Raw genomic sequence first — 22,078 nt, 5'->3', positions numbered from 1 at the left:
AATGTTGATGCTCTTCGCTTCGCTCGTCTGTGAGATTTCTAAGTTGTTGCAAAAGCAACGGATACTTGAGTATTCTTTGAATGGGTTTTATCAAGTACGATTCCAATGTCGACGAGTGCTGCTGACGCGGATTTCTCGCTTGCAGAAACTCTTGTAAAGCTTGATTTCCTTCGTCTATATGAAATCATTGAACGGTTCGGTGAGTTTATAGTCATGAAACTCATAGATCTTACTCCATAGATTTTACGATTACTCACTTGGATGTAAAACTTTTTGGGCCTTCGAATGGCTGGCGCAAAACGAGCTGTACAGCTTGAAGTGATTTACGTAATATAAGAAGGCACTTCCAATGGAAAACAGAACACCCTGTAATAAGAGAAACGATTGAAAATCATGGTGAGTCGATTAGCGATCATACGATCTCTCGTTTACCTTAAATTGACTAGGATGATCAAAGCTGTTAAAGTCCGCCTCCATCTCAATTGCGTGATCAAGATTTTGCAGGAACTGTCGTTGAAACGTGACTATCTCCTGAATATTTCCAAAAAGTGCATTTATCTCGGCATTCGATAGGAAGGTCTCGCGTTTAAGGGGCTCTAAATAGTTTTCCAGCAAATTGTTTAAATTCTGCAACACGAGATGTTATCGATTAAAGATGCAAGATTAAAGATCGACGCTCCGACTCGGTTTTTCCAATCTATTTTAATCGTACCTTTACATAAGTTCGTTCAGTCTCGATCAGTTCTAATATCACTTTCTTTAGTTTTTCAGCGTCGCTCAGCTGTCTACTTGGTGTTAACGCTTGCGAATGAGAACTCACGACGCTTCCGGTGGGACTCGACTTCCTGGTCTCACCGGGCGATCGGCAAATACCCGTTACTTGTTCCGCCGTTTTTAATAAATTTTCAATCTCGAAAGAATTCGTTCTTGACGTTTGCTTACCATTTTCTATGTGCGAGGTCGTCGTACACTCTTGCATGAGACTTTCTTTGCCTGGAAAATCGATACGGATACCTGTATGGACTGGGATCGTTTGGGGAATAGCTCGAATGGGGATTCTTCGAAAAAGCTTGAAGATGGAAAGTAAAATATTTCTCGATATAATAGCTTCATAAAAAATTGGATAATCGATGTAAATCAATCGAACATGTTATCAAGTCGAAACGTCCGGTGCGTCAAGATCGCATTTCTTATGTTCCGTTGCGCATTATAATGTTTTTGCACGTAAGTTCTATTTTAAAGATTCATCCGCAATATGGAAATGCGACGAAAAAAGTCCGGAGAGGGAAGATATAATTTTATCGATCTCGAATCAAGGCCCAGCCGTCCCCGCGTTCTATTTTTTCTCTGTTGACGGTCAAAGGATTATCGTCGCTTCATTAGACTCTGAACTAATGAGATCGTTACAGAGTGAAGAACGAAAGGCCTCGAGAAGTATGGAAAGAGTGTCCTGCAATGCATGAGGACACCTAGGTATAATAGAGACGATATAAAATTAACAAGACTCACTCCATCCGGGAGCTGGTACTATCAGGCCGGATATCATTTCCTCGCTTATGACTGGCGGATCGGAAGGTGGAGGAGGACAAACCAGACTTTCGATGATGTCATCGGTGACTCTCATGATTCCGGTAAGATCCGGTGGTTCGGTTCTCGAGGATCTCATCATCATACAGAGACCGACTTCTTCTTGAAGAACGCTTTCCAAATACATCATATCCAAGTCACTTACTATCGCACCGTTGATCACCATGATCTCATCGCCCTTAATAATGCCTGAAAGTATTACGTTATCGAATGATGCGAAAGATAAAGCGAGAGGACGAAGATAGACGCAGGAAGAAACATACTTAGGGAATGTGTCATTCCATTTTACCATGGGCCGTTAAAAGAAGACCGTGAAGAATAAATAAGCACTACAAGAGCTTGTATGTCAAAGCGTATTCCGATAACTTTGTTCAAATGTGCAGTAAAGCGTGACGAATCGGTCTTTCTCAATGACATCGATATACGCGCTGCCACTTGGCACGATTAAAATAATATCGTTAAGGTCGTTTCTCACACTCCCGCATTCCCGAACGTGACCTTTAAAACTTAGGTTCGTCGTGATAGTAAATCGAGACTCACCGTTCTGCATGGCCACACTTTTATCTTCGACTCTGCTAACGTAGCAGCAAAGCTCGTCCTGTCGATCAGAATTTTCGATGAGTTCGGCCTCCACGGAGAAGCCCCACATTTGTTCCAAAGTGTTTCTTTGCAATTCCACCTGATACAAGATCTTTGCGCAGACCTCAACGATCTCGTGCGTATGCAACTGAAGCAACGACGAGGGAAACGTTTAATTTCCAAGATAATTTTCTCGTACCTTCGAAAAAGTTCCCTCCATATCGTGCAACTTACGTAAGTTTCGATCAGATCGGTTCTATGCGGTACAAAATAATTATGGTCCTCCATGTCACGTCGTTTCTTCACCCGCACGAAGTGCTCCATCGGATTGAGATTCTTCCTGTTACAAGCGCTCGCTAAAAATTCTTCTACCGTCATAGCATCGCGTAGAAAAACCGAAACGAGCTAGAAATCGAAGACGCAAACGTCAGGATGACACATAGTCACGATTTTGACATACCACGGGCCCGAGAATTAAGAATAATTACCTGATTATCCGGCACGGACACCTTTACAGTCTTCTCTTCGTCTCTAGAGGATATTTGGAGTGACCTTCGGCTAGATCCGCTGTTCGACCTAGATAAAAGTGGTGGTCTTCTCTTGGTAGCGCCACGGCCGGCTAACAAATTGTTCAATAATGAGGGACTTCGTGCGCAAATGAATGCATGGAAGGACGACACGGTGAAGACACCCAATTTGTTCAACGTCTGCTTCGTCGCGCGAGATACGTGTGTCAGTAGACTCTGTTATGAAAGAGAAAGATAGAGAGAAAGAGAGAGAGAGAGAGAGAGAGAGAGAGAGAGAGAGAGAGAGAGAGAGATAGATTAAAGCAATTGTTTTTAAGACGAGCTGGAATTTACGCTCAGCGTGCCTCTTAACTTCGACGACGACGTTAATTTATTGGAAATTACACAGCTGCAATTCCTACATGTTCTATTTACGTTCGGTCGATATGGCTACGCGCATCGCGTTTACCGAACCAGAGTAAATCGAAATGTTCTTCTGCAAAAGTTTCTTCCCTCGTGCGACCATAAATCGTATGAAAAATACGAACAAAATCGACTTTCTCACTATTATAGTTACTAACCTTCGGATTAGGTAATTCCCCGCTCTGCAAACTGGCCATATAACATCTTAAACGGAATTGCTCGCAATGAAGGCGTTCCAGATTTTCTTCCCACTGTACTATTTGATTGTTGATCTGCTGCTTCGTCTCGACGTCGGACACGACGGATTGCTGAAGATCGGCCATGTGTTTCATCTTGTGATCCTAGATAAAGGGTATTAAACTAAATTTCGCGAGAAGCGCGAGTCGAACCGACGAACGTGACGAAAAAAGAAATTGGCCCTACCGATTCTATCGCCTTCTCCAAACGAAAGATCTCCTCCTGAAGAAGATGTAAAGTCCCGGTCTTACCACGATGACGAGCGAATGCGGCTGCACAGGCAGAATGTATGCTATTCACCCAGTTTTCGAGTTCTACTTGACACGGCGCCTGCAAATCAAATAAGACGCATTTTTTTCCTCTCGAGGAGCCGTTTTAGAAAGAAGGAATTATGCGCCGCAAACGAACGAACGAACGCTTTTCCTTTTTTCTTTCTTTTTTTATTCTCGTCACCTGAAAAAGATAAGCATCGCCGAAAGCGGTGCTCAGGCAAAATATGTAGTCCCTCTTCGGGTGCTCCGGAATTGGCTGCATAATAGCACCATCGACGATAATTAAATGCTTAGGTGCCGCTTCCATGGCTCTACTTTCTTGCGAATCGCAAGGGTAGAAAAGAAGCGTGGTCCCTTTCAGACAGACCCAGTAACCCTTCCAGCCTCTTTTCCTTGCAAGCTCAATTTGATGCTTCTTACGTAACAACCATTTCTTCACGCTGAGGAAACTGCGGATCGACGAAGTTTAAGTGCTTTTTCGAAATCGTTGTACGTACGAGCGACATAGATTCCCATGGACTCGGAACGACATGCGTAGGCTCGACTGGAATTATTCTTAAATCGTAACATATCGAAATTCGACAAGTGATATTAATTTATTTTTACGTATAAAAATAGTACGGAACATACGTATACGTTCTCAGTTCCATGCGGATAACAAACTGTGATATCAAAATAATATTTTTTTACCCTGCTTTCCTAACAGCACCGGTGCAATTGAACGAAGCCGCAGCAGTTCCAGTTTGTTTTCCTCGATAGGGCGAATTTATGACGCTTTCACCATCGTCGTCGTCGCTGACTGCAGTCGTAAGAGACATTCTATCGTCATCCGACATCTAAAAATAAGGAAGAAATCTTGTCCATTCGAGGAAACGCTAAAACCTTTGGCAGATAGGATTTACAAATCGTACAAATTTCGGTGTATAAGTGTATTGATGTAACGTGTGAGAACATTCTTTAAATAGGTAGACAATCATCGCTTTTCTTTTCTTAACATTTAGAAAATTGTAAGAAGGAAATTTAAACGAGAGACTCGAGTGGGGAATGAAGTTTATACGAAAGAACGCTTTGGTAGAGCAAAATAAAATCTAGGTGGGTATCGTGGCACTGCTCCAGGGATGTGCCCTGTGCATCGATAACACGAATGGTTGATCGTTCGAGCGTGCAAAACTTGTACAACAGGGAATTCCTAATTTCGATAATGTTGCGCGAGATATCTGATAGGAATGTACTTCCAAACATGCTTCCAAGATTGCTCGTCGTGTTCCGCATCGGATACAATTTTCAAGAGGAATTGGGAGTGAGGGGCGTAGAAAGATGCTGAAAAATGGGAACGAAAATAGGGCGAAAGAATAGAAATAAGATAGAAGGAAGAGCTAGAGGGAGGGAGAGAGCGAAAGATAAAAACATATCCGAAAGAATAAAAGATCATTTCGCGGGGACTCACGTCTCTACCTTTTTAATGGTGTAAGTTGTAGTTAGTCTTTCGCGTAGTTTATCGCGTATTCTTCCAGGGCTCACGGTGGCCCAGAAACTTACGACTTTTTTGAGAAAGTCGGCGTTGCACGCATCCGCCGTAATGTGCGGATGGTAATGACAGTAGCATCCCTCCTTCAAGAGCTTCATGTTTTTCTTCGCGGTGCCGTTTATCTTGAACATGATATCCCTACGGGCAACACTCAGACCGTCGATATAATATTGCGCCCAAGTATTTAACGCGCCGTTAATTATTCTGAGAAGTTTGTGATAATAACCTTCGCCAAGACCGTAATTGACCTTCTCCCGGACGTTCTTGCAATTGAACCAATACAATTTCTTCCACTCATTTATCGATATTACGCTGATCGTGTGACGACGACAAAGGCAGTAATATTTCTTCGACTGTTGCTTATATAACGTCTTCAGATCCGTATAGCTACTACTCAAACTCAACAGATCCAGGGTACTATTCATACATTTGATCGCCCATCTCGGCTCTACCATTATTCGTCGTTCTGTCGATGCTTTGATTGGACGAAGAAAGAGAGCTTTTTTGGGCTGGATGGATCTTAAGAAGGCCGCTCAAACGTGCGGTTTTTCACGAATAATTCCTGGGTCGTCTGATGAATGGACTCTAAGGTTCTCGTTCTTCCATCCGAAATGAAGCCTTCCTCTTCCATTTTATTGTCTTTTGGACGGTAGAGGAAACGGCGGTGTTTCGCTCGCAAAATATGCCCGCTGCAGCAGACTAACTTTCCTTTTAAGCTCGATGTTAGCGAGTATTACTCGTACCAAGTAACAAGGACTTTTGTACTCTACCTCTTCTTGAATCACCCTTTGCTTTATCTCCTCAAGCAAAAAGACACACCGATTCGTGACATAACGTCTACGAAGCATAAAATTCTCGATCCTTGTCGTATAATTCGACGATCTGCTGGACTAAAGTCATTACCAAGGGTTCGATTTTTGTCGCGATCGATCTTAACATGCCGATCACTATGGTAGAAGTAAAATAAAAAACGAATAGTCTGTACGCGCGGAACATGTTACGATATTGATCGAACTAAATATCACACGTTTCGTATCTCTTTGCGATTTGATCACTCCGTTAGCATCGATGTCTCAAAAAATTTGATCATACATCGTCGTCGATGTATTTTACGGTCGGTTTCATCATCCTCGAATTAAAAGATCATATCGAATAAGGCAGATCTTTTTTGCACTCTTTTTTTCTAAACTCGCTACGCTATTGATCTATCCTTTAATGTAATCGTGCAACGTATATGTATCTACGTACGTACTTACGTGTGTGCGTGTGCGTGTGCGTGTGCGCGTGTGTGTGCGTGCGTGTGTGTATTTGTGTGTATGTATGAATATATAGATATATATTCTATATTTCCTCGAAGGTACTCGTACGGAGAACCTTTTAAAGACAAAACGGTCCTCGTCACCGTACTTATCACCGTCGATTCGCCCAAAAGGCTTTCTCGTCGACTCTAACTTCAACTAACTTTATCAAACCGATCTCTTTCTCTTTCGTTTGTCCTCGAAGATCATCGGTGTATCGCTTAGTCGCTGCAGCCTTTTCTGTCAACGAGCCAAACTTGCTTATCAGCCTTTATGGCTGCTCGCAATGACGCAAAACGTTCTTTTAACGCTCTTAAAAGTAAGTATACAGAATATTTTGTGCAATACACACATAGAAACGAATTTCTCCGTATAAAAATAGGTATGTTGCGTCTTTCGCGATATCACGTTTCTTTCTTTGTTTTGTATTTTTTCTCTTTTCTCTTTTCTCCTCCCTTTTGATCTATTTGAATATACATATACGTATACTTAGATAATAAATTCTCGTTATCACGAGAAATAATTTCTGCTGATCGATCACGCGAGTATACCCTTCGCCCGACGAACTTTCCCTTCCTTTCCTTTCCTTCCTTCCTCTCCCTCTTCTCTCGACGAACTATCGTAACGATCTTACACCGCGTTCTCTTCTACCAGCAGTTCTATCACAAAACCGACGATTCCTTGAGAATAAATCAGATCTCCCCGGTTAACACGGACTTTTCGTCTGTTCTCTTCTGACGAAAAAGTTTCATACTCGACGATAAAAACATCACCGATTTCTAAGGCAAGTGGATAGAAGTATAAGGGAGACGAATGTAATGCAAGATGAAGAATATATCCAGGTACGTTAAACACACACCGTGCGCGCAAACAAGCTCCTCGAGCACGGAGCAAAAGTTTCTACGTTGTACGTTCAGTTTTAAACATTCCACACGAGCTTCGAATTTCAACAATTAATGTATCGAAAGCAAAAGCGAGTCATCGACAAAGTTACGCGACGAGACGAAGCAACAGCTGCACATCCTTCACCTATTAAGTGCACAACGAACGATGGATCGACCCTTCGACGAAATCTAGATCGTGGATCACCGCAAACTGTTACGAGTTGGAACGAACGAGATAGATGCGTATATATTTCGTCATCTATCGTAAGATCGATCGTCGATAGAAGATTCGCGGATAAATTCGTTGCAGATATCCCCTTTCTTCCATCTTGATGATAAAAAGGACGGCAATTTCCGCCGGATATGCTCCTCCGGTGGACTTGGCGGTCCTCCGTGGAGAACCCGGCGGTGAACACCGGATGACACCTTCTAGCAATTGACGACACCGGTGAACGGATGTTTCGGGCTCGCTCGTAAAAACGACTATGCTCGCTTAAGTGCTCTCCTCTTACGGGAACGACGAAGGAGAGATCCTGACTGAGGGAAGCTTCGGACGAACGAGGCTGCGTTCCAGTGTTTTCGTGCGCGTGTGTATGTGTGTGTGTGTGTTCGTGTGCGTTTGTGTGTGTGTACGTGTACGTGTGTGTGCGCTTCGAGGAAAGAGAGAGAGAGAGAGAGAGAGAGAGAAAGAGAGGGAGATGGATAGATAGAGAGGATGCTGAGCGCGCGAGTCGCTTCCTCGAGCGAGTCTGCAGCGGTCGCGAACGTGCTCAGCTTCGGACTACCGCCGGAGAACAGGGTAGAGAAGCTGCTACCGCGAGGGGAATCAATACCTCGCTCCTTCTGGAGGGTAAACGAGGTGTCGAGGGGAAGGAAGAGGCGGAACAGGAGCCACGGTAGTAGGGATTGTGGTGGGAGTAGGAAAAACCAACCCCTTCTATTCCTCTCTCTCTCTCTCTCTCTCTCTCTCTCTCTCTCTCTGTCTCTCCCCCTCTCTCTCTCTCTCTCTTTCTTTCTCTTTCTCTTTCTCTTTACTCCTTCTCTCTCTAACGCGCAATCGTACCATCTCTCTATCTCTCTCTCTCTCACCCTCTTCCTATTCCTTTGCTAGGAAGAGCGAAAGAGGGGAGGGGATGGAGAGAAAGCGTGTTTGGAAAGTGCTCGACTAGGAACGACGGATGCGCTTCCACTGCGGGGACTTGGAAAATGCGGCACGATTCTTCCACAAATGTATGAACATAACAAAAGGACAACGTAGTGAATCCTTCTCCTAAAATTCGACGTAGATCCCGAATACGGACGTCGAAATGCCAACGAAATATATCGCGTGTCCTTCCTCGATTGGATATAGCGCGCGCATCGCCCCATTTAGAGTACGCCATATACGTACATATCTATGTGTGTATGGATACGGACGGATGTTTGTGCTTTGCGACAAAATTTTAATCGATGCCACTGTAGGATACCGAGTGGTCCGGGAAAGAGCGGGAGAATCGCGTTCGAATCGCGGACGAAAGCACTCGTCATCGGTTTGCTTTATTGATCGGCCAAGAGAATAAGCATTTCGTCGATTAATTGCGAAATATGAAAGGGTAGCGATTGCTTTCGTAACCTCTCGCAAAGATCGCGGAATATTTTTCTATGCGTTGCACGAGCACGCGCGTCCATCTGCGTGTATGGGAGTGTGCGCATTAGGTCTCGAATAGACGTTCCGTCTCATGCTTCGATCAAGGGGGTTAACTCAATCGATTATACGCTTCGTAAATTATATAATCTTTTAGCTAACGTTAGAAAATATATGTCGTGACATTTCGCTACTTTGAAAACGATAGAAACGTTGCCCGTAGACCTTTCTAAGGATACAGCGCGTTAATTGAAGGAAACCTTTTCAAACGCGTGAAACTTTTTCCCCTCTATTTATCGTCGCTTAAACTATATGCGGAGATTTAAACCGCGACCTGACTTTTATCACATTTATCGGTATTATCACCGAGCAAGAGAAAAACTATAGGAAAAAATGATGAAAGAACGGATGATACGTTTGCGCATGCACCTGTTGTAAGAGACCGCCTTTTGGTCTCTTGTGAAATGGCGTTAAAACAACACGCAAAAACATATATACCTACGCGTACATAAGTATATATCTGCAAATATTTGATGCCTACGGATATTTTACACAAAAAGATACACGTTATATGCATATAACCACATAGGAAGCAACGGGAAACAGAGCAATGCTTGCAGTCAAAGGGGTTGCGGTTGACGACGGATTCAAACGAGTCGCAGACGAGAAACAAAGTCAGCGGGTTATCGATGTTTCTCGGATATATGTATGCGAGCATCATCATCAAACATATGTCAACAAAAAAGAGAAAGAGAGAGAAAAGAGGAAAGCGCGTTGCACCGCGTGTGCAATGCACTCTTTCCACGCTCTCGTGCACTCGCCTATTCTCATCGATGTTCCCGCAAGAAAGATGTCTACAGGTGTATGCGTTTACCCTCCCACGCGATGCGGATCAGAAAGAGAGAGAGAGAGAGAGAGAGAGAGAGAGAGACAAAGAGAGTAAAAGATAAAACAAACGTACGCGATGCTGACACACATATCCCTTTTTCTATTCGGGCCAATGCTGTAAGTACGAATAATAGCATTATCGATCTATCCAATTTCTATTATTCTCTTTCAACGATGATCTTAACGAGAGAAAAAATATCGTTTCACACGAATTCTCGTGAGCGATAAATTAGCAAAATTTTAGTTCCTCGATATCCTGAATTATCGAACTCACTCATAATGAAAAACTGGATGCAATATCAATAAATAACTGCACTAATCTACTAATTATCGTATAATGTTTATCCAATAATTACTAAATAAATCAATGTACACGACACGAAATCTATGTACGTATTTCCGTAAACTTGCTGGCAATAAATTGGCTCATGTGTAATTAATTTAAATACGCCGGATTTGTTTAAAGTCCGAACGGATGATGTACGTACATCGAAAATCATAAACGGAGGAATTTACGAAATGATTTATCCTTATGAAGAGTAAAAACGTATCGAATAATTCTCGTATATCTTGGAATCCCAGAAATAAAAATGACGCTTGCTTTTTCAAGCGTAAACGTTCGTCGTCGTAGTCGCTGTCGCGGCTCATTGATGCAAACCGCCCGAGAAAATGTCGTACTGTTACAAGGCTTTAAATCGCAAATGGATGTTTAAAACAAGCAGCAGGGAGAGATCACTTCAAAGAGTCTTTAAAACTAATGCCTCCACGTCGCGCCACGGTTGCTTCGAGTCGCTCTTTTTCTCGCGCTTGCCGGTTTATATGAAGTCGAAGAAGAAGAAGCTAAAGAGAAAGAGAGAGAGAGAGAGTAGATGTGATAGTGTCGGTAAAATTGTGCGTTTTAAGTCTTCTTTTCGTCGCGGTATGAATGCTTATCCGAGTTTAAATATTTCGCTCGTGCCTACATTAAAATTAGAAGGGAAAAGAAAAAAAGAAATCACCAAAAAAAATCCAACATCTCTCGCTTCTTTCATAATTTCACGTTTTTTTCACAAACTATCCCGTACTACGTTATGTTTCACGGTTATATTTAGGAAAAAACATTTGAGTTATAAACAAAAAAAGAAAAAGAAGGGAAAAGAATAAAAGAGATAGTCGGTTGACGAGATTGGCCGATGTCCTTTTTAAAACGTGATTCTCTTCTCGCCCTCTCTAACGCCCCTATAGAGACACGGTACTCATGTCAAACATTCGATACAACGACATCGATGAGGTACTTCAGAGGAATCTTGATATATCGACACGATAAGGTCAACAGCTACTTGGATAACTCACCTCCGAAGACGTCAAGTAACAAAGCCTCGAGTCCGTACTCTCCAAGGATGCTTGTTGAACGATTCCATATCTACCATCTCTGTCGGACATATAATCGGAACGAACGCTGTCCTGTCTGTCAAAAGTACCTCTGCAACAGAACAAAAGCGTAACTGTGAAAGTATCGAGCTGAGATTCTTCTAATTTCTCATAGAATCAAAAGTGACAACGACTCCTAAAATATAATCTTAATAAAATAAACAAGTAAATATCTATGTCCAAGTTTGAAGATTTTTTTTATAACAAAAACAAACCAAGCGCTACGTTTCTGTACAAGTGATAGACCTAGAAAGCGTTTCCACTTTCTTGCAATCTCCCTGTTAAAGAAGGCATCGTAACCAAGGAAGAAGTAAGACGTAAAATCGTGCGCTGATGGTTTTTTTCTTTCTTTCTTCTTTTTTTTTTTTTTTTTTTTTTTTTCTTTTAAACGAAGATAAAGGTACGACGGTGTGGGCAATGTCGGTGCGTCGGAGCATTTTAATATCGAAACCGTGCGATTTTTCCATCTAGACGCACTGCAATCACAGGTGGTGACGTTTTAGAAATCGTGCCTGAAACGAGGCAGCGCTCAGAAGACGGCCAAGAAATGTGGTAAACGTGAAAGGAGAACGTAGCACAATGAAGGTAGGAAAGACAATGAAAACAATGCAGCAAGTCGGAGGTTGGCCGGGGGTGAGAGGACTCGAGCTTTACTCCTGATGGGAGAAAGAAAAAGAAAAAGGAAAAAAAAAGGGAGAAAAAAGGAAAGAATGCTAGGGGCTTAAGTGTAAGTATGCATTGTACAAAAGAAGGGGTCACAATTTTATATACTACGCGTATATAATTTAAGTAATGCACACATTCAGCTAGCATGTCTTGCTGCTGCTGCTGCTGCTGCTATTTTACGAAGTGGTAAGAGCAAATCGATCGATCGTGTCCTCGATCAAAAGGTGAAACTTTCGAATTGCGAACTGAAACGAAGTTACCGTAGAACGTTCTTTTAGGTGTCGCGCAGGAAAGACAGCAGGTTTCGATCCGGCATCCACTCGTAGTATCCGTATTCACAAGTAGAAGGTGTAACAAATAAGAAAGGATAAAAAAGAAAAACTCATGCGAAGCAACTCACCTTTGTTCCAAGGAATCCGTTCGATTGGACTTGTAGCCGCTATCGTTGAGACTCCCTTCGTGTCTCAAGGAGGGCAATGAGTCCCATGGAGATTCTCTTTTATGACTCGAATAACCTGGATTTATTGAACTGGATGCACCTGAACCGAGCGTCGAACTTCCGGATTGCCAACCATCCGAATGCCTAAACCACTGAGCACGTGCCGATTCCCCGATACAGCTGGCGCATCTTAAATATTCAAACGGAACGTTTCCACTTTAACGACGACACGAACGGCAAAATGATGGTTCATTTTTCGTTCTCACATATTTTACAATAAAATGTAACGATCATTTCTTTCTCGTTAAACGACGCCGTTCTTCTTAATTGACTTTACTGATAATTTTACGTTGTACCAGCAATGCGCAAGCTTGAATTGGGTTCACTCTAGCAACCTCAAATTACATCTACAAGTAATTAACTACGAACTTTGGATGTTATCTGACCTACTTAGAAGTTGAAAAAGTACCATACCGAGAATTGTAATCGCTGAGGTAGCCGCGATCACGATCCACCTCTCGTTCTCTCTTTTCCCTTATTATCTCGTTTCGATCGCTGTAATAGCCATCTCGATCTTTGCTGTTTTGTCTCTCGGTACAATAACGATACGACAGCGGTAACGTCGATGATTTGTTCGAACTCAATCCTGCAATCGCATTTCATTACGACCTTACGTTAATTACTCCTTTACTCTCATAAAAAGCATTCGTCTCGTAGCTCCTAATTCAACAAGGTTTAACAAGAAAAATCTGGACAAGACGGTGTCGCCATCACTTACGTCTTCGCGAAACGTGCGGTGTGCGTTGAACGTTCAAAGGGATGTTCTCAGCCAATTCTGAAACGACGAAACCTGAATTAGGATTCGAAGTGCAAGGATAGCGAATCTTCTTCTTAAAAAGAAAAAAAAGAAAAAAATAACAAGCTACGAAACTCACCCAGGTTCTCCATACTCTGAGTCAGCAAAGCCTCGAATGTACGCAAACTATAACTTTCAGCATCCATGCCCTTGGCCAGAGTATTTCTCAAATGTCTTTCGTACTCTAAAAGAAGCCTGCTGGTAGGACTCCCAGGTGTCGAAACCGACTGCATATTTTGCTGTTGATATGTCTGGCCGCTGTTGCAACGACGAGAGTTGCAATGGTTTGGTTGTTCCATATCCGAGTTACCATTGGAAGAACTCGGTGTTGTGGCGTAACATTGATTATCGAAAATGACGTTATCCGAAGGCGGAGACATATCACCTGTGCACCGATTACGTTCCGAATCTATGTACGTCCTGCCTCTACCGCCTACGACAGAGAGGTGCTTCATGCAGGGATTGGAAACGGTGCAAATTACAATGGTTGAATGATCGACGAAGGCGTGTCTTCCTAAGAATTACTTTTAACCTTAACTTACTATAGTGTTGACCTTAAATGTTATTTAAAAAAGAAAGAAAAAAAAAAAACAGAAAAAAGACAACAGCAGGAAGAAACGTGACAGACATACGTGTTACATAAAAAGAAAGACGAAGTGACTTGGTGCAATATCAGAATATTTAGATTATTGCAAATAATTCGGATTTGATTATGTAAAAGGTCGTATCGCATTCGAGTGATAAAATAGACTTTCACGATGCAGACATGAGTGAGAATTCGTCGACGACAGTAAATCATTCTTTTCGTGATCTGCAGGCAGTGAGAAAAGTGAATTGATTTAGTGCTCTGAGAGTTTAGGAGACGTGCTCTTCTCTTATTTCGTTTGAAATCCGGGTTTAGGATGTAGGGAACACATTGAGGATAATAATTTGATTCGCGTGAAGAAGAAAATCACCGAAATATTTAGATTGGATGTATAAAAATGTCGAACGTGTACCAGGATATTGTTGACCCATGTCGTGAACGCTCCTAGAAGCTTGAAACTTGTTGTTATACGGTGCACGATAAGGATGCGAATAATTCTCGTTTTCTGCCTCCTGCATAACATACTTCTGATTGTTATTACTCGGATGATAATGATAGTTATGATGACTATGCCTCTTTCTCGTCATTTCGGGTGACGTCACGGGACTGTCGATGCTCGACATCGGTTTCAACATTCTCTTCAGCGTATTAGAATCTAAGCTGATTCCGCCATTCTGTGCGTTCTCGATTCTCATGTCGTCGGTGCTCTTGCTCTTTAATTTTCTTCCGGTGTTGTTGTTATTCACGATATTGAAGATGTTACCGTTCTGCATCTCCAGTTCTGTGTAATCGACCGATCTCGTTTGATGAAGCTGCTCCTTTCGTAAGGTTTTATTCTGAAGCGTGCCACCTGCTTGCGTCCCCTCGGATTTCAAAGTTTCGGTACCGTTCTGTTGAGTGGATGTGTCTTGATTCTTTTGTGACTTCTTCGGTGAAATCGTCGAGCCTTTTTCTTCCGGACTGTCGATCTGTAAGCACGTCGTTGTAATTATTTGACAACTCCGATGTCACCAATCACGATAACGATATTAAGAAATTTACCTGCGATCCAACAGTGACCGTTCCAATGCCAACGTTCGCGGTCTTTGGTGTTGTCTGACACGTCTCATTCTGTTTCTCCTTCGGCTTACTCGCCTCGCTACCCTTGGGCGTTTTTCCTGGCGTTGCATTCGCGTTGTTAACATTATCGTACAACGACGCGCTCGATGTGGCTGCCGTTATTTTCTCACGACCTGGTGTCATTTCCATTTCAGTTGATCGTGCCATGGTTCTTGGAAGCGTCGAAGCACCTATTCACAGGGAGAGAAAAGTTCACGCCAGTCGACCCTGTGAGCTAAATGGAATGGATCTAAAGGACGTAATCGTACCACAAGAACCTCGATATCTGGCGTCTTGATTTCGTAATCTGGCAAACTGTTCTGGGGGCATACACGTGCACTGAGGTTCTCTTGATCTGCTAGGCGATGCAGGAGTAGAGACTGGCTTTCGACGCGTCTTGATTTTCTGCTTGTTCGGTGGTTCGAGCTTCAACGAGTAAGAAGAGGACGCTTTCCTTGAAATCTTGAACGATGGTGACTGCGTGAAAAATTAAGTAGTGATTGCAAATGATTTGAGCTCTTTTTTTTTCAAGCTTCGCCGTTTGTCCAATCGCAACGGTATACGTTGCGCGCAATCACACTTAAGATAGTGTTCTATCTAATGTTTCGAATATATGAAAATGAATAAGCTTTACGTAGTTGTTATAAACTTACGCAACATTCTCTAAATTGTTTAGCGTCTATGGGGGAAGTAAAATTCAAGCCCCATGTATCGTTTGTCATAGTATCCTTCCAATAAACAAAACAGTCAGACGCTTGACCGATCCTCGTACCTGCAATAGCAAAGAGAAAATGAAAAAATCGAGACATTTATTCGCCTAACCATAATAAATATATCATTTGAAAGCTGTCTCTACGTGTCTGCGATATTAACGAGTTTACCTGGTTGTACCAACCGCACGTCTAAAATCTTATCGACCTGACTGTTGTATGCCGTTATGTGGAAAACACATTCCGGCGAGTCTTGGATACAAGTGATGTTAACAGGAACTAAATCCTCCGAGACCTGCTGCCATTTAACAGTCCCGGCTCCACTGGCACTCACATGGAAAACTTCGGCCCATAGCCTAAAAACTCTATTTATTACACATCTTACATCTTGTTAATAATATTATCGACATTGATACAGTGTCGAATATAATACTAACAAGAGTTGGGACAAGAGGATAGTATGAATGGAAACATTGAAAGACACATAATCGTTTATCGGCGATACGAAAAGACAAAATGAAGATAAAAATCAACATTATTTATCGTCGTTTATCGTCGATTATTTCTTATTTACCGTAGCAAAAGAACGTAAAGAGAATAAGATATTATTATTATCGTCATTATTAACTCTATAACTTCAACATATTCTTGTTACTTTATACCTATATATATCGTAATTAGAGATTTAGGTATATAGCATACTATCTATCTGTTATGCATTAGAAATGTAAATAATGGTTTTTATCGAGAAGAAAAATAGTCGAAGAAAAGTAGTTCGGGAAAGAGCTTTTAGCGTCGGTTCTTCGTCGTTAATAGTAGGGTAGGGCATGCATATTGAAGTATTAAAACGTGCGTTTTAGTAAATTAAATTGTAATTAATGAAAATTTATGATCTACGTAGATGCAACAGATAGACTACTTATTTTTTATTCGTTGTTTTCGAGTATGATTAAAAAATAAAAAGATGTGAAATATTCACGCTTTTTATATGCAATGAGAATGTATTAAGATGCAGCTAAATAAACTACATGATAATCTATATGTAGATCTATAGACGTATAAAGCGCAAGTGTATAGATGAAGTGGAAAAGGAGTTACCATGTGCGTGTAAGAGTATGAAAATATATAGAAGATAATGTAAAAAATAGTAAAACTAAATATACTTCTACGATTATCGATGAGAAAGATCAAGAGTGATCCAAAAGTGTTACAATGATTTCAATCTTATCGATAGAGAAGGAAAAAGACGTATTGGAAAAAGAAATGGGAAAAAAGAGCATATGACCACAGTACACGAAATATACTATTGTGTACGCTACCGTTCCGTATCTCAGTATAGCCTAAAAGCAAAATAAGAAATCAATAATTCATATGCGTTATTCATTCTTTAATAATGAATTAATAAAAAAATTTCTTATGATGGATTTCAATGATCTCACATTGTTGGAATAGAGACACACACACACACACACACACACGCACGCACGCATATCTAATGATGCCTAACAATGGTCGACTCTCTTTTGGAACTTTTTATATATACATAGGTATACCTATATATACATACACACACGTATTTATATATATATACGTGTGTGTGTATGTATATATGCATATATATATATATACACATATATACATATTTTTAAACGGAGAGAACGCTCGTGAGATGTAGCAAACAGTGGAACGATGCGAGAAAGTGAAAGAAACATTCATAAGGGAAAAGCTTACTCCAACGTTTACTACATGTACCGTGGTCTCTGAGTGAAAAAGACGAACCGTCCTATGTAATGAATGAACGAGAGAAACTCGATCAACGAGCGCGAAAGAAAGAAGAAGAGGCAAAGGGAAAAAAATAGAAGAGAGAAAAAAAGAAGAATAGAAAGAACGATAGGCGAAGAATAGAGAAATAGAGACAAGCAAACGCGATAGAGAGTAGAAGATTCGAGAGGATGGAGTATTTACGTGAATGAGGGACTCGACGAGTCGCTCCTATAAAAGGTGATGGAAAGAGTTTCGGCTTGAAAGATGAAAAATGAAAGAAAAAAAAGGTATAAAAGCTGGAAGGGATAGAAGAAGAAGAAGAAGAAGAAGAAGATAGATAGATAGATAGATAGAGAGAGAGAGAGAGAGAGAGAGAAGTCAGTATAATGCATTCAGTACAAGTGTGTACGAGTGTCTTCGAAGATAGAGAAAACGGTAATATGGTTGAATGGAGTGGTTCAATGGTTGAATGGTTATGGTATGCGCACCTCTTCCTCTCTCTTAAGCTTCCGCACCTGAGCAAGTGGCCAGTATCACCCCTGCGCCCTCCACCGCCGCCGATTCCACCCCTGGCTCCGGTCTGCCATGGGGAATCCTCGTAACGATATGCCTTTCTGATAAGAGGAGCGCAGCTGCAGGACAGCTTGTTGCCCATTCTATCGCTCCTTTTCTAATTCCTCTTTCACGTCTCTCCACCTCCACTCAATACCACACCTTTCTCGCGATCCTATCCTTTTTTTATTCTCTATCCAGATCTTTCTCTCTTTATTAAATTTACCTTTGTCTTTTGTTTATTATTCGTTATATTACACCGTCGTTACTTTTTTTTTTTCTCCAACGACAAACGATCCCTTATTTATGTATGTATATTTACGTTCTCTTCTCTTCCTTTCTCTCTGTTATTGTTTTTTTGTAATTTCTTTGACTTCGTTATACGTCTTCTTCGTTATACGTCTCTTTTGAATTCTTTTTGACACACTATACGAACTTCACTTGGCTTGTCTGTCGACTTTTGGCACCAGTTTCGAAATACCGTTTCCGGTGGTTTTTGCGATCTTCGTGTTCTCTTTATGGTATGAGTTTGGGAAGCACTGTATAACAGGGACGATTCCCCGAGATAATCGAGATTAGAAAGAGGTATCTTTATTGTCACATCATTGCGATCGTCAAAATTCATCAGCTTCTCCCTGGCATGATCACTGTAAACAGAAAAACATTCGAGTTAGATCGATGGTAAAGAAGTAGTTTTATCCGACGTATGGTCGGACGTCGCACGTCTATCTCAAACGTTTTTACTTACGGCTATCAAAAGAAAAAGAAAAAAACGATCGAAAGGACATCGATTAAAACAATGCTAAAATCCCATCGCAGTAGTCTATCAGACCTACGTCAAACGAGAAATAATCGACGAGAATCCGATAACAATCACCGTCAATCTCGGCCGACCACATATGTCTCGTAACTCCTAGAAGCATTACTGCTGCTGCTGTACTGTTACTACTACTATTACTACTACTATTATTACTACTATTACTACTACTACGACTACGTCATAAAAACATGGCCAAGACAGCTCAATGATCGCGTTTAATCAATTTCATCGAGTCATCGTGGCTCTTTGGCAGTCCATCGACGAGAGCATCGACGTCGTCCCTATACCGTAGAAATTAATTTTAATCGCGGCACAGTAATCAAGCTCGATGTGGGGTCAACAACATCGTGCGGGGTGGATGTGTCACGGATAATAAAAGGGGTGGCGTCACGAGAGAGGGTTACTGAACCGCTGCCGGCTCCTCGTCTACGTAATACGTCGCGTCATCGCGATAAATCTACGATACGGAGGTGTACGCAAAGCGATAAATCAACGATCTCGTACGATCGATTATCATTCGACGCAACTCTGAAAGAAGTTCATTTTAAGGGGAATCCCTTAAGGCTCGGTCCTCTGCGGTTGCATTCGAGTCATGGAAGGCAAAGATCGTTTGTCAACAAAACTATCCTTAACGTTCTTCGCGATCTTTCGCTAAGGATAATGGCTCGGAAACGAACGAACAAAGATTTGCCTTTCATCCACCATCTCCTTTCATTCGGATACTGAAATGTAAATTCGACGGACCCGAGAGATCCTTCGAAAGCTCGAAATCCTCGATTTCGACGAGAAATCACGATGGATATCGGTGACAAAACAAGAGCCCGGCTAACGTGTAGGCGTGGGTAAAAGGAGCTTTCTAAACACTATATCGATTTCGGCGGTGATGCGGTTACCCATCGTCCGCGCTTAAGCATGAATGGCGGGTGTAGGTCGAACTCGGTTCGGCCGAAATATCACGGATGTTTACTCCTTGCCGCTCCCTGAGACACGAGAAGGGAGCGTCTATTCGTCGACTCGGCGATTTTATATTCTCGACACACCTCCACCTTGTTAATTCTTGTTCACTTTTCACGACTTCTCATCCACGAATTAAAGGGACATTTCATACTCGTCCAAGTGTTTTCCTCTTGCGACAGGAAAAAAGAGAAAACTGAGAATTCCAAGAAACGTTGGGAACGTGGAATTACGATCAAATTCGAAGGAATTATTCACGAAAAAAGAAAAAGGAGAAGAAGAGGAAGAAGTAGAAGGGAAAAGAGTTTCCGCGGCTCCGCCTAGTCGCTCGCGTAAACACTGCACCAGACTCGATGCACCAGCCGCTGCATCCGGTACACGATCAACGCCCCGCCGCGCCACCCACCTTCGAGAGGAAGGAAACCTCCTTTCTCTCGATCTCGTCCTTTCCTTCCTCCTTTTCCTCTTCTACCCGCCTTTTTTCTTTTCTCTTTGCACCACTTTCTTTAACACCACTCTATATCACAGGGTGTCTCTCCCTCCTTTTCTGTTTCTCTCTCTCTTTCTCTCTTCCCTTTTCCTTCTCTTTATTCCTTTTCCTTTTCTCTCGGACTCGTTCGAAGAAGGAAGAAGGTGACTCACCGTTGGCAAAGTCTTCGCCACGGTAGAAAACCGTCTCGAGCGTATCGAGGCGTCGCGATACCTGGCTCTCCGCTACGTTCCAATAACGGTGCCGAAGGAAGGGAGATGTAGAACGAACGAGAGAAAGAGAGAGAGAAAGAGGTGTGTGTGTGTGTGTGTGTCTTTGTATATGTGTATATATATACACACACATATACATGTATATATGGATAAAGAGAAAGAGAGGGAGGGTCAAAGAGACACAGTGGAGAGGCGTAAAGCAGAGAGAGAGAGAGAGAGAGATGGGGAAGCGTAGATAGAAAGGAAAGAGGGGAGGGTCAGCGCAACTATGGCGGAGGGGTGTGGGTATCCACCCTTTTCTCGAATAGCAAGAGAAGTCTCGTGACACCGAAAGACCCACCGTCGATTGGCGAATGACGATCTCCGAAGTGGTCGATGCCGTCGAGGATCGCCGTCGCAGTTTTTCTCTCTGTACGCGCTCCACCGTCGTAAACGTAGTCATGCACACGGTATTTCCGGTGTTTTGCGCCAAATCCTCGCCGACGGCGTAGCCATGGATACTGCAGGATCGGACGGAGAGCCGACTATCCCGTACCCCTCTTGGCCACCCTCACGAATGCGCGTCCCCGCGGCCGAAAATGTCAATATCCTCTCTCGCTGCGTCTGCCTTGCGCCCCCTCGCGGCTGCTCTTACCCCCTCCGAGCCCCGCCTCCCTTCTCTAGCTCTCTCTCTCTCTCTCTCTCTCTCTCTCCCGTTCTCCTTCTCCACCACCTCGGCACCTCACTTCGCACTTCACCCTTTGCCCTTCCTCTCGCTCTTCCTCTATATCTCTACGTATCTCTCACTCCGTCCATCCTCACCCTCGAACGCGAACGGCCTGTTTTTGTTGCCGCCCCTCGGAGGCCCCTTTCATCAGCAGCGCCCCGCCCGATCCTCGGATCCTCGCGAAACGACGAGCACGATGCGAGAGAGAGAGAGGAAGAGACTTCACTGACAATTTTCTCTTTGTTTTTTATTCGATTACTAATCTTTTTTTCTTCCTTTCCTTCCACCGAATCACAAGAACATCTTCCGTCCGTCTGTTTCTCTTTCTCTTGTCTCCGCCGGTACACTTTGCGCAACCCTCTCCGACGAACTCGAGGCGTCCGATCAGCACCGATCTCTGCCGACTTACCGGAAAATACGCGCGATTCCGGTCGCCGTCGCCACCGCCACCTTCGTCGTCGTCGTCGTCTTCGTCTTCGTCTTCGTCTTCGTCGTCGTCGTCGTCGTCGTCGTCGTCGTCGTCGTCGTTGTCTTCGTCGTCGTCGTCGTCGTTGTCGTCGTCGTCGTCGTCGTCGTCGTCGTCGTCGTCGTCGTCGTCGTTGTTGTTGTTGTTGTTGTTGTCCTTGTCCTCGTCGTCTACGTCGTTGTCGTCGCTGTCACGACCGTCCTCGTCGTCGGTCTCGTGCTTCCTATAGCGAGGCGTAACCATAGAGATCTGCGATCAATGAGGAGCATGCGCGTTATTGCGTTTACCTATGATAAAAGGGCGGACCACCAGCGTTTCCGTCTCTTTCTCGTTACCCTTGCGAGTTTATCTTCGCAAATCTTCTCTCTCTCTCTCTCTCTCTCTCTCTCTCTCTCTCCCTCTCCCTCTTTCCCTCTCTCTTTCTCTCCCTCTCTCTAACTTTTCCACCCCCTTATATCGCGAGCCTTCTACCCTTCAAGCGTTAGCCCGAGCGATGCAATCGCGCACACCGTACGATCTCTCG

At 42.9% G+C, this 22,078-nt stretch overlaps 1 protein-coding gene across 9 annotated transcripts in view; it reads right to left on the bottom strand.

The window, feature by feature from the left end:
• LOC122634797 (protein still life, isoforms C/SIF type 2) overlaps positions 1 to 21,476 on the bottom strand; it is a 23,544-nt gene extending 2,068 nt beyond the window's left edge. Inside the window, exons 1-24 of one of the 9 annotated variants that reach the window (XM_043824094.1) lie at positions 20,724 to 21,476; positions 17,844 to 18,554; positions 15,763 to 15,947; positions 15,535 to 15,653; positions 15,151 to 15,358; positions 14,825 to 15,072; positions 14,154 to 14,751; positions 13,277 to 13,582; positions 13,120 to 13,176; positions 12,816 to 12,987; positions 12,303 to 12,530; positions 11,159 to 11,288; positions 4,295 to 4,440; positions 3,786 to 4,053; positions 3,519 to 3,662; positions 3,254 to 3,436; positions 2,655 to 2,909; positions 2,401 to 2,571; positions 2,128 to 2,314; positions 1,510 to 1,776; positions 713 to 993; positions 433 to 627; positions 258 to 366; positions 1 to 174 (exon numbers count right to left, since the gene is read on the bottom strand). The exon at positions 1 to 174 is cut by the window's left edge and continues 6 nt beyond it. In XM_043824094.1, coding sequence (XP_043680029.1) covers positions 1 to 174; positions 258 to 366; positions 433 to 627; positions 713 to 993; positions 1,510 to 1,776; positions 2,128 to 2,314; positions 2,401 to 2,571; positions 2,655 to 2,909; positions 3,254 to 3,436; positions 3,519 to 3,662; positions 3,786 to 4,053; positions 4,295 to 4,440; positions 11,159 to 11,288; positions 12,303 to 12,530; positions 12,816 to 12,987; positions 13,120 to 13,176; positions 13,277 to 13,582; positions 14,154 to 14,751; positions 14,825 to 15,072; positions 15,151 to 15,358; positions 15,535 to 15,653; positions 15,763 to 15,947; positions 17,844 to 18,010 — 4,798 coding nt within the window. In that variant the 5' untranslated portion in view covers positions 18,011 to 18,554; positions 20,724 to 21,476. Of the gene's footprint in view, positions 175 to 257; positions 367 to 432; positions 628 to 712; positions 994 to 1,509; positions 1,777 to 2,127; positions 2,315 to 2,400; positions 2,572 to 2,654; positions 2,910 to 3,253; positions 3,437 to 3,518; positions 3,663 to 3,785; positions 4,054 to 4,294; positions 4,441 to 5,059; positions 7,982 to 11,158; positions 11,289 to 12,302; positions 12,531 to 12,815; positions 12,988 to 13,119; positions 13,177 to 13,276; positions 13,631 to 14,153; positions 14,752 to 14,824; positions 15,073 to 15,150; positions 15,359 to 15,534; positions 15,654 to 15,762; positions 15,948 to 17,843; positions 18,555 to 20,723 lie in introns of those variants that run through there. The other 8 variants (XM_043824093.1, XM_043824096.1, XM_043824097.1 and 5 more) reach the window with 8 other exon arrangements.
• Positions 21,477 to 22,078: the final 602 nt, after the last annotated feature.

This window comes from Vespula pensylvanica, chromosome 16 (assembly GCF_014466175.1).
Source record: "Vespula pensylvanica isolate Volc-1 chromosome 16, ASM1446617v1, whole genome shotgun sequence".
Taxonomy (NCBI): Eukaryota; Metazoa; Arthropoda; class Insecta; order Hymenoptera; family Vespidae; genus Vespula; species Vespula pensylvanica.
The sequence above is the reverse complement of the archived record's forward strand: the minus strand, read 5'-3'. Positions and strand labels throughout refer to the sequence as shown.